This window comes from Protopterus annectens, chromosome 16.part0 (genome assembly GCF_019279795.1).
Source record: "Protopterus annectens isolate FY-2018-M chromosome 16.part0, PAN1.0, whole genome shotgun sequence".
NCBI classification, from domain to species: domain Eukaryota; kingdom Metazoa; phylum Chordata; order Ceratodontiformes; family Protopteridae; genus Protopterus; species Protopterus annectens.
The window spans coordinates 50839436-50858603 of record NC_056750.1 but is presented as its reverse complement, the minus strand read 5'-3'; the positions used below and the strand labels follow the sequence as shown (position 1 = coordinate 50858603).

At 40.6% G+C, this 19168-nt stretch overlaps 1 protein-coding gene across 1 annotated transcript in view; it reads right to left on the bottom strand.

Annotated features, from left to right (window-relative positions):
* Window positions 1-2714: 2714 nt before the first annotated feature.
* LOC122790978 overlaps window positions 2715-19168 on the bottom strand; it is a 436865-nt gene continuing 420411 nt past the window's right edge. Inside the window, exon 7 of the mRNA XM_044058701.1 lies at window positions 2715-3063. Within this exon, the coding sequence (XP_043914636.1) occupies window positions 2953-3063 (111 nt within the window). The 3' untranslated portion in view covers window positions 2715-2952. The remainder of the gene's footprint in view (window positions 3064-19168) is intronic.

The window sequence follows — 19168 nt, the reverse complement described above, 5'->3', positions numbered from 1 at the left end:
TACACTTACACAGTGTGGAAGTGACTGCAGTAACGTTTTAATCAAAACCAAACACCCACATGTATATTTCTTTGGGATAATAGCACAGTTTCTCTGCTGAAAACTGCTGCTCACTGTCATGTATTTGTATTTGTATCACAACTTGAAAGAAAAATTAGAGATTTCATGTCTTATAGTAAAGCAGAGATAGGGGAATAATTCCCAAAATAAAATGAGAAGACAGAGCTGCAGTTTTGCAAACATATTCATAAATATTGAGGGATCACTCATTCCACAAAATATGTTATCTACACATGTATAATCAACTGAGAATGTCCAGCTGTATGAACTGTTTAATACTGGATAAGAAATGTGAATTGCTTGTATGCACATTATTTGATTTCTATTGCAAAACTGTATCTGCCGCAGAGAGAGATAACCCACTCCAACTGTGCTGTATAAGTGCAGTAGTCTGATGGTTAAAATCCAGAGCTAATTGTTTAACCTTTTTTTTTGCCTTTACCATGTGTGTGGTGCATTGTATAGTGAAAACACAGTTCACTGCTTAAAGAAAAAGTGAAAATTTTAATTTGGTTTGCCTTCATCTATGCAAACAGGCTCAGCAGTAATGTGCGGCTGCCAGCACTCTGGACACCTTCGTGTAAGAGCAGTGAGTTCCTGGTCAGTACTGAGTCCACAAAATACAGCTGTGGCCTAGCTTTCCCCTGAGGCATCAGGTGTAAGTGCAGTGAGTTCATGGTCAGTACTGAGTCCACAAAATACAGCTGTGGCCTAGCTTTCCCTGAGGCACCAGGTGTAAGTGGAGTGAGTTCCTGGTCAGGACTGAGTACACAAAATACAGCTGTGGCCTAGCTCTCTCTGTGGCACCAGGTGTAAGTGCAGTGAGTTTAAGGTCAGTACTGAGTACACAAAATACAGCTGTGGCCTAGCTCTCTCTGTGGCACCAGGTGTAAGTGCAGTGAGTTTAAGGTCAGTACTCAGTACACAAAATACAGCTGTGGCCTAGCTTTCCCTGAAGCACTGGTGTAAGTGCAGTGAGTTCCTGGTCAGTACTGAGTACACAAAATACAGATGCTGCCTAGCTTTCCCTGAGGCACCAGGTGTAAGTGCAGTGAGTTTGTGGTCAGTACTGAGTACACAAAATACAGATGCTGCCTAGCTTTCCATGTGACACCGGGTGTAAGTGCAGTGAGTTAGCAATCAAAGCAGAGGTTCATATATAGATATGAATGCAAGAGATGTGGAAATTGTTTGTCAGCTTCTGGAGACAGTTTTAACTAATAGCATATTTATTTTTGAGAACCAACCCTATTTGCAACAGTCTGGTGTAGCTATGGGTATGGCAATAGGCATCACATATACAAATATTTTACTAAATCAATGGGAGAACGAGTTTGTTCTTACTAATTGAAATGTGTTTAATTCTAAGTTATTCTTTATAAACATTTTGTTGATGATTGCTTCCTCCTTTGGGAAGGGGGTCAAACAGAGCTAGTTAGCTATGTAGAATATCTTGACAATATAACTAACTTTTTAAAATTCAAACTTACTAGTTCAGACAGTGAAGTAAATTTCATTGATGGTACACTAGAAAACTCTGCAGGAAATATAGACTTAAGTATTTGTTGTAAAAAAGTCCACACAAATTTATACATTCTCAGAGAAAGCATGCATGCACCATTTGTTTTTAGAGGGATTGTGAGGTGTCAGTTGCTTACAGCTAGCAAATTGAATGCCAATGAGGAGAAATGTAAGGAACAAATGAGTAAGATTATTCAAGAATTTGAAGAGAGAGGTTAAAATGGGATTTCTATGAAATGGAGATGATTGCAAATTAGGAGCTGCCGTTGAATCTCACACTGACACAAATGTTCTCCAGGAGGGGCTGACACAGACAAACAACTGGTGTCAGAGCCATGGACTAAAACTAAATGTCAAGAAATGCATAATAGTATCCTTTGGGAAGTCATCCATCCCTGGTAACTATCATATTGACAACACACCCCTTAGAGTTGACCCTGTAGTCAGGGACTTGGGACACACATAGATAGTAATCTAGCCTTTGAACATTATGTGTCTACAGTGGTGAGGAAATAATTCTATGTTGCGCAACTTATAAACAAAGGTATGGCATCTAATTCCAAGGAAGTCATTGTTCCTCTGTATTTGACATTAATCACACCTATCACTGAGTACAATGTCTCCTTTGGTATGTACCTAACCAGGCATATCCAACAATTGGAATGTCCACAGAGGTTCCTCACTAAAAGAATACAGGGCATAAGTAACATGTCCTATACAGACCGCCTCAAGGCCCTATCCCTGTAATCTGTCTCCTACAGGCTTTTGAGGGGAGATCTATGCCTGGCCTACAGGGCATTATCAGACCTCACTCTGATGGACCTCCTGCATATCCACAAAACAAACAGCACCCAAATTACCCATTCTAAAGACTTAAACCTTGCCTGTGATATAAATAGGGCCTGCTTGAGAGATAGGTATGTATTCCAGAGACTACCTCATCTATGGAACAGGCTCCCAATTCATGTGAAGTAGAGTTCCTCCCTAACCCAATTCAAATAAAACTTAGACAATTGGATGGGAAACCTTAAATTCATCCCTGGTTTGGCAACTATGTCTCTAATGGACACAGGTAACCTGTAAATGGTTCATCTCCCAGGCCCATGCTTACACTTATTAAGGGTATCAGAACTTGTCAGAGATTTGAGATACATGGCTAGGCTTAAAAAGGCCCTTGTGGTCATTAGCCTAGTAAACAACTAAAAACCTATAAAAGCAAAATTCATTTCAAAAACATTTCCAAAAGTTAGATATATTTAACAAAATATTTTATAAAACTTGTAAATACACAGTCTGCAGTGTAAGCAATGCATTTTTGATAAATATTTTACAGTTTTAAACATATAAAATAAAGACAATATGCTGGATGTGTTAACGTTTCAGTTCTGAATACAACACACAGTCATTTTCTTCTTTTTGAGGTTTTGGACCTTTTCGTTTCAATGATTTGAGAGCAATAGCTGCATAAGTCAGCTGTCCATCCTGAAAAAAAAAACAGTAGCCAGTCATTTGACTTTTAAATCAACCTGGCTTACATCCATTTAACTGTGCTTACCTACAATAAATGCATAGGCAGTCATCCTCATTTCTTACAGTTTTACCATGAATTATTCAGTCTGCATTCATGACAATTACTACAGAGACAGATTATGGGAAGCTGTTAAGTTTTCTTAAGATTTATCACAACAGGTTAAGGCTTGATAACCCTCTAAGTCACAAATGGCACCTTGTTATACTTTAATTTTGTATAAGTTGCTTTACAAAAGTGATCTCTACTAATTTTGTTTGTATGTATGTGTGAGTGGGGGAGTATGCACATACACGTGTGTGTGTGTGTGTGTGTGTGTGTGTGTGTGTGTGTGTGTGGCATTACACATGGATGTGCTTATGTGTGTGTGTGTGTGTGTGTGTGTGTGTGTGTGTGTGTGTGTGTGTGTGTGTGTGTGGGCATGTGTGCGCTTGCACACTGAATATGTTGAAGTACTCGTAGCATCCAGTAAATAACTGAAGAGTAAAACTGATTTTCAACTAAGTTTAGAAATGGAAAAATTGAGTAAGTTATAAACAAGGTCAGACATAATTCAATGCATATGTCTTTCAACAGCTGCCACTGCCCCCTATGGACTTTCATAGAACATTATATATTAATTTTGTTTTTTACTTCTTTAAGTGCAGTGCTTTTATAGAGCTTTGCAGGCACTGATTTTTCTGCGGTACTTGTTTAGAAAATCAATAAAATGAGATGCTGCATAGGAGAATATTATTTTATTTAAGACTGCAGGATACCCCCGTCAGCATTACTCATCCAGCAAGGAAGGAAGTGTCATCAGCCTGCTGCATTATCCTATCTGCTGGATAGCCGATGTGTCACTGGTAGGTAGAGGCCTTGTGATGTTCATTGTACACATCGCCAGGGATGTCATGGGCTGCACAGCACATAAATGTTTCCATGAGAAGTCAGAATATGTCAGGACCATAGTACCATTGCTGGGATAGAGGCTTGGTTGGTCTACCTCATGTTCTGAATGGCCCACTCCCCTACCTCCTGTGCTGGAGTAGAGGCTAGGATGGTCCACTTGGCCCACTCCCTACCACCTGACCCACTTCTTAGGAAGGGCAAGACTGGCAAGCCTGACCCATTGAATGAGTGGGCCTTTAGGCTCTTGGCCCAGGGAGGAGATGGGCTAAACCTTCACCTTTAACGGGGAAAGCAATACATTTCAAGACTAGTAGTAAAGTGGTTAAAGGACTTTCATCCTGCCAAGCGGCTGATGCAGTGTGGTACAGGTGAGCCTGCCCAGGAAAAATGAGACAACTGGTTGAACAGTAAATTTTTCAGTCAATTATACAGTAAAAACAAACAAGTAAATAAATAAATTCATTCATTTAAAAAAGTGTTTACACATGTAGATTTATAGGCCCATTTGTTTAATAGATTATACAAGGCATTTGAAAATGGCATATGTCCACTTCCAAATTTAGACCAATACTTACCGAAGACAAATGTCTGTCATCATGGCTTTGTTCAGGTCTCAACCTGTTTAATTAGTCTGATTAACTGTTATGACCTTGTTAACAGCAGTATGGATTCAGGTTTGTCTAACACCACTTCAGCTGGACATGCATAATGCTTTCATCATCATCAGCAGCAGCATCATTACCTTCATCTTACAAACAGTAATTATACATTTGAAAAATAGCATCACTCACTATATTATTAACTGGATAAACACCTGGCTACAGATTAGGAGAGAGAGATGATTATAGTTAAAGGGAAGCTTTCTTCCTAAGCTGATATGAAAAAAAAACAGTGTTTCACAGTGATCTGAAGTGTGTCTAGGTTCTATTCCCTCACCAGGTGTTTGGATTGTTGTTGCAGTGCTGACACTGCATGACACTATAACTTGAGTTCCAATCTGCCTGAGTAGCTTAGGTGGTTATTAAATATCCCGTAAAACTGATTTAATACAGCACAGATCTTCTTAATTAAAATAGTTATACATAACAAAATTATGCCACCATTGGATTAACATTGTAGTGAAGTTGAAATAATCTGTCTATCAAGTTAACATTTTTGTGAGGAGGGAAAAATGAGTACTGTCAAAAAGACAGTGTATACCCTTCACCCTTGTGGAAATGAATGTGGGTCATTTTGTGATTGCAGTTAAGTGATGTTGAAAAGTGTGTGTGTGTCTGTGTGTGTGTGTGTGTGTGTGTGTGTGTGTGTGTGTGTGTGTGCGTGTGTGTGTGCGTGTGTGTGTGTGTGTGTGTGTGTGTGTGTGTGCGTGTGTGTGTGCGTGTGTGTGTGTGTGTGTGTGTGTGTGTGTGTGTGTCTAAGCAAGATGTGCTGCATGGATGCTTTTGTTTGCATGTATGTCTGGGTGGTTGTTCTGAAGAAGTTAAAAAGAAAGAAGCTTTGTCTGTATGTATGTACGTGCCCATGCATGTATGTGTGTGTTGGGGGTGCCTATGCTATCACAATGTGTAGGCTGGTAGGGGAGACACTAGCATGGTTAGGTCTGACACTACAGTGTTTGATTCAGAGATATGGTAATTAGTGGTTGATGAGATGTTCATAGTCCACTGCTGCCTATATAAGTGTAGCCAAGCATCCCAATTGTATCCTGCAGGTTAATGTGCTTTACAGGCTATTTGAGGAGTATATGTATGTTAGGGAAAAACTTAGTAAAATTGGAGCTGAATTTGTTGGCCAACAAATTTTGCTATATATTCCAGCTCCATGTAGGTACTTCCATTTATAATCACTTCTAACACCAATGTGTGCTGCTTCTTAAGTTTTAGACATAGCTAAAACAGCCTTATGCTTATCCTTTGCCTGGAAAGCTATATTTACTTCAGATCTGGCTTTAATAGACTTAATTTGCCCTCTTAGTTTGTTTATCATGATGAGAATGTTTTTATGATGTGACTTTACCATCACACTAATTGACTGGGCTGCATTAACAAATTAGTGCGGACCATGAGAATCTCCATGAATCCCATGGTATAAGTGTAATTTAACATTTCCTCTGTGTCATACTTTTACATATAAAATACACTGTATCACTTTCTTGTAACACCATGAAATGATATGAATCAAATAACAACTCTTTACAATATAATCATCTTTCTTCATGTATTCAGAAAATACTTTCAAATCTCTTATTTTGCTCAATTTATATTTTATAGAAACACTCCCTACTATTGTAAATACATTTCTTTGTCAATCTCTCCCCTTACTATATTATGTTCTTTACATGGAACATACACTATCATATTTTCAGAGATATTGCTTATGTCTTGCATCGATGACTTCTGTTCTCCTGACTTTTCTCATAATCCTTTAGTTCCACTACATGATAAAAACTGTTACCACTTTGCTTTTTTGTTTTATATTGTATGTAATCACAATATCTTTCCCTGACAATCTCACATTTTAGCACTCCCTTAGCACGGATGTTGTAGTGTGTCAAACACCAGAAAAAAATGTTTATTTTATGAATAATTCTTTTTCACCCTTCTTATGATTACTTTTTTTGTAGATCACTACTTAAAACATATTTCCTTATCACAAGAAATCTTTTTCACTACTCCATCCAATCAGCGGTGGTACAGCGGTAGCGTTGTTACCTCACAGCAAGATGTTCTCCTGTTTGATTCTCGGTTTGGCTTGGGAGTGCCTTCTGTGTGGAGTCTGTATGTCCTCCCCATGGTGGGGTAGTGTTTGAAAGACATTTGTGTGTAAATGGGCGTGCCTTTGTTGAAGGTTGGGTGTCGAGCTGGCACCTTGGCGTTTCATAAAAATCTACTGCCAATCATTAGTGGACCGGAGTTTTGCTGTAGCGACCCCTTACCGGGAAAAAGCCGAAAGACAAACAACAACATCCAATCAGTTTCTCCCATTCTTCTACCCAGCCTGAAAAGACAATCTCCATTTCATGAACTTTTTATTCATGTCTATTATCTTTCTATTTTAGTCATAATTTCTTCATCTATTGTTATTTTCCCTTTTTCCCCAAATTTCAGTATGTTTGACTTCTGGGAAACATCCTCATCTGTCTATAGCATTCCTCTCTTACATTAATTTAATTTATAACTCCAAACAAATACATCTCAGTTATTTCCCTGTGCATTGTGGGATGCAATAAATGCCTGCTATACTGCTGACTATCTGTAATAGACCAACATTTTTAGTCAGCATCATTCTTGCCTCTAAGTCAGTTTATAACTGGATCCTAATTTGATTACTTTTTTATTATTCCAAAACAGTTCTGTATTCAGTCAAGCTAGTACCTCTTTTGCCAAGGTATGATACGAACATCTGTATACGGTCAAGTGAGATGTCACTGCCCTGAATATTAACCTTTTTGTCCATGTTCCTAATTCTCTTCCAACTGACACCTACTAATATAATTAAAAACTTGTAATATTAAACCATCTTCTTAGCCATTAAAACTATATTATTAATGTAAATCAGTGTGTCTCATATTGCCACTTTTGAATATAATACTTGTGACAATTTACTTACTTTGATTCACACAATATCAATAAAGGGCAAAAAGGAGTTAAAAGCAGCCCTGTTTTATTCCTCTATGTAACGTTCATTCACTATAAACCCACATATTGACTATTGGTTTTACAGTTGATACAGCATATATTTCTCAAATAAATGTCAAATATGTATCTTGTTTTACTATTCTACTGCTCTGTGGGATGCCATGCTTAACAATGTTGCATAACTTTCCTAAAACAAAACTATCTCCTCAATTCACTTCTTTTCATTAGTTCAGCTATAGCTTTTCTTCATCACAAAGCATATCATATGTCTTTCCTCTTTATGTTCCCACAAAAGTCTTGTTCTAACACTTTTCCAGACTAACTTAGTTTATTCACCATTTTGTTCACCAAAATATTGTATTCAGAATTTACAGATAGTGGTATCCAGTTTTAGTATCTTTTGTTTCTCATTTTCTTAGTGAACTTAAACTACTTCCATATACATTCTGTTTTGATTTTTTCACTAACCTCTTTACAAGTGTAAACTCTTGTCTTGACCTGCTGAGTCACACTATACCGCAAAATCCTTTACTAGCCTAGTAGGAGTAATCCAGTCAACAAAGGTTAAAAAAATAAAAATATATAAAATTTAGCAGCTTTCTCACTGGCACTTTCACAGACAAGAGTAGAAGAAACTTTGAGAAATGTTACACCACTCCCGAGAATTACACTAAAGGTGATGTATCAGTATTTTTCTGTAGATGTACAATTATGAAACTCTTTTAGTAACCGATCAATGAACATTCTCAGATAAAGCATGCCCCATGAGGTTTAAAGAAGTGCCAGATATTTTCCATTTTCTTTTACTTTAAAAACTAGCAATTTCAGCCTTTCCAACAACTTCATCAGCCATCTTCCATGCTCCTGTTTCATAGCATGCCACACTATAATGTAATCAGTAGCACACTGACCATGCTTGCTACATCTCTCTGAAATACTTTCAGTACTGATGAGATTCCATATGGATTAGCAAGGAGGAAGTAAGGATAGCTATGAAGAGAATCAAGAATGGAAAGGCTGTTGGCCCAGATGGCATACCTGTGGAAGCTTGGAGGTGTTTAGGTGAAATGGCAGTGGAGTTTTTAACCAGATTGTTTAATGAAATCTTGGAAACTGAGAGGATGCCTGAGGAATGGAGAAAAAGTGTTTTGGTACAGATTTTTAAGAAGAAGGGTGATGTGCACAGCTCTAGTAACTACAGAGGGATTACATTGATCAGTCACAGCATGAAGTTATGGGAAAGAGTAGTGGAAGCTAGGTTAAGAAGGGATGTGATGATTAGTGAACAGCAGTATGGTTTCATGCCGGGAAAGAGCACTACAGATGTGATGTTTGCCCTGAGAGTGTTGATGGACAAGTACAGAGAATGTCAGAAGGAGTTGCATTGTGTTTTTGTAGACTTGGAGAAAGCATATGACAGGGTGCCTAGAGAGGAGTTGTGGTATTGTATGAGGAAGTCAGGAGTGTCAGAGAAGTATGTAAGAGTGGTACAGAATATGTACGAGGGTAGTGTGACAGTGGTGAGGTCTGCGGTGGGAGTGACGAATGCGTTTAATGTGGAGGTGGGGTTACATCAAGGATCAGCTCTGAGCCCTTCTTATTTGCAATGGTGATGGACAGGTTGACAGACGAGATCAGACAGGAGTCCCCATGGACTATGATGTTTGCAGATGACATTGTGATCTGTAGTGAGAGTAGGGAACAGGTGGAGGAGACCCTGGAGAGATGGAGATATGCTCTAGGGAGAAGAGGAATGAAGGTCAGCCTGACTAAAACAGAATATATGTGTGTGAATGAGAGGGAGGATAGAGGAATGGTGAGGATGCAAGGAGTAGAGGTGGCAATGGTGGATGAGTTTAAATACTTGGGGTCAATAGTTCAGAGTAACGGTGAGTGTGGAAGAGAGGTGAAGAAGAGAGTACAGACAGGATGGAGTGGGTGGAGAAGAGTGTCAGGAGTGATTTGTGACAGACGGGTACCAGTAAGAGTGAAAGGGAAGGTCTACAAGATGATAGTAAGACCAGCTATGTTATATGGGTTGGAGACAGTGGCATTGAAAAAAAGGCAGAAGTTAGAGCTGGATGTGGCAGAATTAAATATGTTAAGATTTGCATTGGGTGTGACGAGGGTGGACAGGATTAGGAATAAGTATATTAGAGGGTCAGCCCAGGTTGGAAGGTTTGGAGACAAAGCCAGAGAGGCACGATTATGTTGGTTTGGACATGTGCTGAGGAGGGATGCTGAGTATATTGGGAAAAAGATGTGAAGGATGAAGCTACCAGGTAACAGGAAAAGAGGAAGGCCTAAGATAAGGTTTATGGATGTGGTGAGAGAGGACATGCAGGTGGTTGGTGTAAGAGAGCCAGATGCAGAGGACAGGAAGAAATGGAAACAGGTGATCCGCTGTGGCGACCCCTAAAGGGAACAGCTGAAAGAAGATGATGATGATGATGATGAGATCCCATATGATAGCCTCAATAACTTGTTTCATCCTAAGAAAGTATTAAACATACAGACTTTGGAAAAAAAATCATCCATTTTGGGCTGCCAAACCCCTTGCTTTGCAGCAAGCATGGAAAAGAATCTGACATTAGACATTGTAACTTTTTTACACTTTGAAGCAGAGGACACTCCTTTTTTAATCTATGCATTAACTGATTAAATGTGGCATTCTTCACAGGCAGCAAGCTGGATTGCAATTGCCTTGAGCTGTGAGTCAGGTGGAATATAAAATGTGAGAAATATCTGCACAGGAAAATAAAATTCCTGCATTTGTTGTTCAGTTAAAGTAATTTTCTCACATGTAATGTGTTTAATTGTGACACTAAATACTCTGAATTCAGTACTGTGATTTGTTTACAGTAAGAAAGAGCTGTTGTGTGTGGTCTGCCTTTCAAGAGATATTGGGTTAAATGGACAAGCCATCCCACACAACTACAGCTACAAGCATGATTGACACCTCAGCATAATCAGTGCTACTGAAATTAACTAATTATATCCACAACAACAAATGATAACAATGGATATGCAAAACAGCAGAATGACCCATGAAATGCACTAGAATGTATGGGCAAAGCTTTTCATATGTCACTTTGTTTTATACACTATCTACTTCTGTTTGTACTGTTTACTTGACTGCTATTTACAGCAGCCTCATAAAATTCTTTAGCCTTAAGTGCAATGGATACCTGCATGGTATATGAATCGCAGGCTCTGCCTCATGTGATATTATTATAAGGTATGCAACCTGCCCTGCAGATATCCTAAGCCTTCAAACAGATCATTCATATTCTATATTACAGCCTCTGTATGCTGTAATGTATACATTCATACTTGTAGTAAAAGTACTAACCACAGGCACATTTTTACTTAAGTTGCTTATTGAAGTCAGTTGTTTTACAGTAGAATTTAGAATAGGAATTTTTCACTCTGCATACATTAGTTTACTGCTCTTGCCCTAAATCTACCATTTTTGTGTCATGTTTGCTCCCATGCTTGCTGACCATCAAGCCTCCCCTCAGTCAGACATACATTGTCTATGGTGGGGGGTAGCATCCAGACTGCCATGAGAGTACTTTTTGTTTCTTAGCATCCCAGCAGCAAGAGCTTGATCCATTTTATGGGGTGTCCTTACTCCTTGTGGTGGTGTGACCCCTTTTGACAATGCAATGCCCCCTAGTCCACATAGGCATGTTCCCACTCATGTGCCAACAATGGCTACTGTCATCAGCAAGATAAGCCATGCCCATGTCTTCCTGAAACTAGCTCTCCCCTCATCATGATGGCTCTTTACTGTTGTAGGCTACACACTAAAGTGCGCTAGCCTGTTTATAGCATTTACAGTGTTTTCTGTGTGTTTTTCTGCTGTTTCCTGAAAAATATATATATATATTCTCTTTTCCCACCTTTGCTGAACTAGATTAGTCCAGATTTCAGGTTTTGCTGAATTCCGGACTGTGGTATAGTTTCCTGTGTTGCCCATATCCTTACTTGGATAGGAGGAAGCTTCTCTATTCACCAGTGAGAGTGGGGAGCTTTGATCAGCCTATCTGTCCCTGGAGGAGTGGTCTCAGCCCTGAAACTAGTAGCTTATTGGCCTCTCTGGGTCAATTCCTATCTCTTTCAGTTTCCTTGCTTTAGAACCCACATTTGTGCAGTTTTGCACGATTTTGTGCATAGCGCAGCATCGGGCAGCACCGCTTAAACGGGTTTAAACTATTCCCGGCTCCACAAAGTCTGCTCTTCTCTTCTCTTTTTCCCTTAGAACTGTTCTAAATCTCAAAATAAGCATTCTATTTTCATTCTAAAGCCCTGCAGTTGCTCGTATAAGTAATCTTATAAGTAAGCACTAATAAACTAAAGCACTACACCCTCTTATACTCCTTTAAGTACTTGGCTCCCTATTGGTCCTTTTTGATCAGTCAAAAAGTAGTTCCTTATACTATTCTGGCATGTCCAAAAGTCAGTTTCGGGTTTACTCTCCAGTCCAGCTGGTGAATCTGGGAATCTTGAGGCAATGTTACAACTGCCTTATGTACACAGACCACCCTCTCCTCCTCCCAACAAGCTTAAATATATGTGAGAGATGCAACTATATAGCCAAACTGGAGGCTGAGCTCTCTCAACCCAATACTGGTGCAGTCAGTCAGGAGGAGAAGGTAACCACACACACCACAAATCCAGTCTCACATAGACATATCGCAACAGAAAACCAAACACATAAACAGACAAAAACATACTCAGAGGCTCTAAATAAAAATCTGCCCAAGCAGCAGAGACCTGCAAAGCAGACATCCAAACAACCACTACCCTACAACAATACCCACGTATCACATAGTTCACAAAGTCAGTGTGCCACACAGTCACAGCCCTTAAGACTAAACAACACACCTAATACACTTGTAATAGGTGACTCTATTGTCAGACACACTGACGTCCCACTCACCAGGCTGAACAAGGAGAAGGTCATTGTAAGCTGCCTGTCGGGTGCCAGGATCCGCCACATAACACAAGCACTCAGGTCACTCCAAAGCAAGTACAAATATGACTCTGTCATTGTCCATGCTGGTGTGAATGACCTGAGACGTACCTCCCTGGACTACATGAAAAGAGACATAGAGGAGCTCTCTGATCATGTAGCCCAGGCCGGTATGACCCTGACCTTGAGTAGCATCTTACCCTCACCAAGAATGATGCCACAGTATAAAGACAAAATGATCAATTTTAACAATTGGCTAAAGTATTGGTGTCATTCAAAGGGGATCCAGTGTCTGTCAGCCTGGGATGACATGCTGGACAAGCCATGTTGCTTCGCTAGGGACGGCTTGCACCTGTCTCCCCTGGGCTTTCGAATACTGGCTAAGGCTCTTGCCACCCCCACAGTGCCTTTTTTAGGCAAGGCTCAAAAGACAAAACCAACCTCCATAGACAACACAAAGAAAAAGAAACTAAGGGTAATGCTACTCAACGCCAGAAGTCTAAACCTCAAGATGCATGCACTCGAGGCTCTCCTCAGTATGGAGAATATCGATATCTGTGCAGTAACAGAAACCTGGTTCAAGGCTTACGAGAGCACCCCAGCACTACCAGGTTATACCTCATACCATGCTTTTCGGCCCCAAAACTCAGACCGAACCACAAAAGGAGGGGGAGTATCCATATTCATCAAAGATACCCACACCTCCAGGTTAGTGGCACTGCATGAAGGATCAGAGACCATCCATGTGCAACTAACAGTGGGCAAAACCGCCTTTCAGTTTGTAGCCTGCTACAGACCACCCTCCCATACTCAGGAACCCCACTTGGCTTTCCTGAGAACACTGGAGAATATGAAGGTCTCTCCAAACACCATTATATTGGGTGACTTTAACTACCCAAACATAGACTGGGAGCACTACTCAACCCCCAACACCCTTGCCCAACGGTTCCTAGAATTTATAAACTCAAATGCTGTGGAACAACTGGTCACCACTCCCACAAGAGGGGAAACATATTGGACCTGATCATCACCAACATGGGACTCTATGTTCCATACCAGAGGTATACCCCTCATTGGTAAGATCTGAACATAAATTAATCTCACTGGACATCCATATCCTGTCCCCACCCCCAGCCAAGGAAACCACGGTGAAGAACTTCTCAAAAGCAAACTTCACACTTCTCAAAACCGAGGTGGAATCCTTCAAAGCCCCCGGGCCAGTGGAAAATACGTCCCAAACCACAGAATCCTTTACAAACGCTTTCTATGGACACCTACAGGAATGCATGGATTGTGCTATCCCAAATAAAACCAAGACTCATTCCTCCAAAGACCGGAGACTTGTCTGGTGGATCCCAGCCATAAATAAGCTATACAATAGAAGGAGGAAGCTACTACATGATAAAGAAAAATCCCTAAAAGGGAAGGCATCTCTGATCAGTACTAGCAAGAAACTACGATCCCTCATAAAATCATCTAAGGCCAGCTTCAAAAGAAAAATTGCACAATATGCTAAAGATAATCACAAGGCCTTCTTTAGTTATGTCAGGAACCTGGGTGGCAAATCCCAGATATGCTCTGAGTTAGTTCAAAATGACAAAAAATACACTGAACCCACAGACATTGCCAACATCCTGGCAAACAGGTTCAGTGCAAACCCCCCCCCCTTCCCCCCCAAAAGAGCAAATGTCTATCCCAACAGAGTGTAGCCTCCCTGACATCACAGATGCACAGGTGAGAACTGCCCTCTCCAAAGCAAAAAACACAGCATCAATGGGACCGGACGATGTCCCGAGCTGCGTCTTACATGAACTCCAAAAAGAACTGAACCCTCACATAAAGTCACTGTTCAATCTCAGCCTTACTACAGGATATGTACCCAAGGAATGGCATACAGCAACAGTGGCCCCACTCCACAAAGGTGGTGCCACAACAGACCCCAGAAACTATTGCCCTATAAGCCTGTCTAGCCTGGTCTGCAAAGCTATGGAGCGTATCATCATGAAACTCATAAACAAAGACATTGGGAACCTCCAAACACTGGATCCTACCCAATTCGGCTTTGTTAAGGGCAGATCTTGCCTCTTGAACCTGGTCAACTTCTTTGAAACAGTCACCAAGGCCATAGATGAAGGGAAGGTAATCCACATAGCCTACCTGGATCTTGCAAAAGCCTTCGACACAATACCCCACTCGGGCATCATAAATAACCTCAACAGCTTAAATATCAACCCCTATGTCACAAGATGGGTTGCAAACTGGCTCAGGGATAGAACCCACCTGGTCAGAATTGCAGGTGCCATGTCAGACTCTAAACCAGTTACAAGTGGCGTCCCACAAGGCTCAGTCCTGGGACCTCTCTTGTTCGGTATATATTTCTCTGAGGTACAGGCTAACATGGGAGGGCTATGGCTGACCAAGTTCGCAGATGACTGCAAACTGGGTGCCATAATCAACTCACTGACTGAGACAAGCATCCTCCAAAAGGGTCTCACAGAGATTGATAACTGGTGCCAGAGCCATGATCTAAAGCTAAATGCCAAAAAGTGCGTAGTCATCCCCTTTGGGAAAAACAAAGTGCCCACAAATTACCACATAGGTGGTAATCCATTAAGTATGGAAGAAGTAATTAGGGATTTGGGGACCCAAGTAGATAGCAATCTCTCCTTTGACAATCACGTTGCCAAAGTGGTTAGAAAGACCTTCTATATAGCCCACCTTATCACGAAAGGGTTCACATCTAGATCAAGAGAGGTCATTGTGCCCCACTACTCATCACTCATCAGGCCCATAATTGAATACAATGCCCCATTTGGGATGTACCTTACCCGACACCTGCAGCAACTGTAAAGACCCCAAAAGTACCTCACCAAGAGGATCAAGGGACTCAAACATATGCCCTATGCAGTTAGGCTAAAGAAACTCCAGCTCTACTCAGTTGCTTACCGCCTACTCAGAGGTGATATGTGCCTGACGTATAAAGCCATGTCCAACCCAGAATTAATGGACATGCTCCACCTCAGGAAATCCAAATCCCTTAGAGCTACATGCTCCAGGGACTTAAACCTCAGCACAGAAATAAATAGGACATGCTGGAGGGACAGATTCATATGCCAGAGGCTCCCCTCACTCTGGAACAAAATCCCAATCCATGTTAGGCAGAGTCTCTCAATGACCCTCTTCAAGAGAAATCTTGACGAGTGGATGGGAGATCGTAGGTTTACCTCTGGGATCTCTTCTGTGTTCCATCTAGACAGAGGCACAGTAAACTAACCTCAAAAGGGCTATCTTCTGTGACCTACTATACAGAGGCACAGTCAACTAATCTAAAAGGGTGGCGAAAGCCAAACACACTCTGTCTAGGCTTATAAATGCCCTAGGGCATATAACCTAGTATCAACCTATGAACCTATGAACCCAATGATCTTTTACCAGAGCAACGGCATGAGCCAGGTGAGAATTACCATCCCTTATCCCAGGCTGGGCACTCCCATCCTATCTGCCTGTGCCAAGTGCCCTAGTCAAGAGCTGAACGTGTATCACTAGATTATAGTCAGGGCTTTATTCCTCTATGTAATCAATGTGGGATGAACTGAATTCATCTTTGCAATATTTAAAGAGTTGAGGTAATATCCAACTTGAATGTTCTGTGCTCCCTCATACATGTTCTTAGAACTCTTTGTCACAACTTGCTTTTGCATGTCTTGAGTAACATCAGATTGCAAAACTTGACAGCATGCAACATTTCTTTATTGATTAGTTCAGCAGAAAGAAATTAATTCTTCATCTTGGTTGCATGAACGTTCATTATTATCTCCCGTGCAGCACAAGCATCGCTGCTTATGATGCTCGGTTCTTTTAGTTGAGTTTGCACTGCAATGTAACTATTTGAAATGATAGCTTGTGCTCTTAATTTCTATAAGCACAGCTCAGGGAGGCATGGTTGGCAAGAGAGTTAAGGTATTCACCCCTCAAGTACCAGCTACAAGGTTCAGTCCTGACCACTGACAAATGCTGGGGTGAAGAATGCAGCTCCCCAGAGACTAGGTTGTAAGCAATAAAATCAGCAGCGCTACTATTCAGAAATGAAAAGTGGATTACTAGAGTAAAGAGTTTTTTTGTTTTGTTTTGTTGTACTCCTCAATTTTGGGAAATTTTTTGTTCTTCAACTTTGAGTTGAGGGGGTGCCAGTTCTAAGAACTGTGCAGAGAGCCAGATAACCTAGCAAATGTTCTGAGATGAGGAGGCAAATACAGGTATTATTACAGCCGTGTTGGCCATCATGTTTGCATTCAGCTGTCCACCCTAGAGGTAGAGTTCCAATGCTGAATGGCCTCATGGCCATGCAGCTCCATCTGGATGGTTTCTTGCCTGCAATACCAGGTCTGACATACAGGTGGATCTGCTGTGTTAGAGAACTTTGGTCAGAAAAGGTGGCCCTACCAAGTCTTCAGTAAGTTTGAGCTGTGTCCAGAATAGTTAATAAGGTTCACTAACATTGCACATTATACAGTCTCACTATCTTTTCCTGGTATATAATGAATACCAGCAATTTAGTACCCTAGTATTGGAAGGTATTGAACTGGGCAAATCTAACTTCTGAAGATGAAGCCACCCTGGTGAGGGGATATAAGAAGGTGTAAGGTATGAATAGGTACTTGTTCATATTAAAAGATATAGTTTATGCTGGGTTTGAACTAGAAATGAAACAGATTTTGGATAGGAAGTCTTTAAGAATGGTTTAGAGGGACTGGAGGGAGGGTAAAGACCTGATGAATACAGGTAAGGAGTCCCAGGCCTTAGCAACATATTTATTTATTTATTTTACATTTGTTAACCGGGTTAGTCCAACTGAGCTTTTGGCTCATTTTCAGTGGAGACCCAGGGAGAAACAAACAGTTAACAAAATATCATTTACAATCATCTGAAAATTACATTAGGGTGCAATGTCATATAGAAGGAATAATGCCTTCATAATTCTTGTTAGGTTATATACAACATGTATACAAAAAAATAGCATTGGGATAAAGTGGTTAAAACCAGTGAGACAGAGAGGTTAAAGTTTGTTATGACAGACAGGGGAGGAGGGAAACTGAGGGAGGGTATAACTGAAAAGAATAGAAGGGAAGTCAATAGTGGGAGAACAATGAATAGAAAAGTGAGGACTGGTGTAGGGACCATGCTCCGCAGATTTGATAGATTTGTGGACAGAGTGAAGTTTTTGTTCATAGGATTATAATGTCTGAGTGGTAACATAGTTGTGCCAAATGGCATTTAGTGCTGGACAAGCAGATGGATGCTGGATAATTTTATAGGTGGTAAGAAACGGTGTATATGTTAGCTGGGGGTAGTTCTAACCAGTTTAGATCATAACCAACCTTAGGCATGAAGGTAGGGTTGGTTATAAGGCTTACCCTGTTTTTTTATGAAAAATCCAAAATGGCTGAAGAGACACGAGGACTTGCAACTCAGACACTCATCTAGACAAATGTCAGGACAATAAATAAGACTGTCTTCCAAGTAAGAAACTTCAGCAAGGAGCAAGCTTAAGGTTCAAATGCAGACAGAGTCAGGTTTCGTAAAGCAAAATTAAGACCCTGAGATGGATCTAATATTTAAGCCACTCTGCCCTACAGTGGTTCCATCACTATCAAATCAACACCAAGCAGTAAAATGGCACAGCAAATTCTCTCCTACATTACCCGTTACACTAGCTGTACCACAGGGACCAATCTTAGGCCAACTCCTCTTTAACATTTTTACTAACAAGCTCTATTCTGCTACTGACATTGCCACGATCATACAACAGGCAGACGACTGTACACTTATCTGTGCAGCTCCCTACCTCTCTAACTTTCATGAAAAAAACACAACTCTCTTTTACTGCTGTAGAATCCTGGCTTGCTAGCTCCCAATTAATCCTGAACCCCAGAAAGACAAAACTAATGATCTTCTCAAACAATAAACCCTCTGACCAACACTCACATTTTCAAATCTACTCATCAACTAACACCACGATCAAACCAGCATCACACAGCAAACTACTTGGTATTATACAATTGAAAATAAAACAAAATGTGATGAGCATCTGACAACTGTTATTAAAAAAGTCCACATAAAACTAGGGTCTCTGTATAGATCTAAACCATATCTTACTGATTTCATCAGGCAATATATTACCAGAACTCATTTACTGTCTCCCCTTCTATATGCCTATGCTATGTTCACTAAGCCAAAGAAAACCAAACTAACAAAACTACAAGTTGGCTACCACAAAATCGCCAGATTTGCTAACCACTCCCCTCATAGAGAAGATCACTGTAATGACGTACAACTTACCTGGCTGGAATTACCCAATCTCCTTGTATTTACCTAACTTACAATAACCCACAGCATTATCAGCATGAAAAATGTCCAGCTCTACAAAACTTACTTAAAACTCAAACCAACACAAGCAACTCAGATCTTCTGATAAGTTCCTGCTACATGTCACTAAGACTAATAACTTCCATGTAGACTCTCTATGCTCCAATCGTATCTCCAAGGCATGGA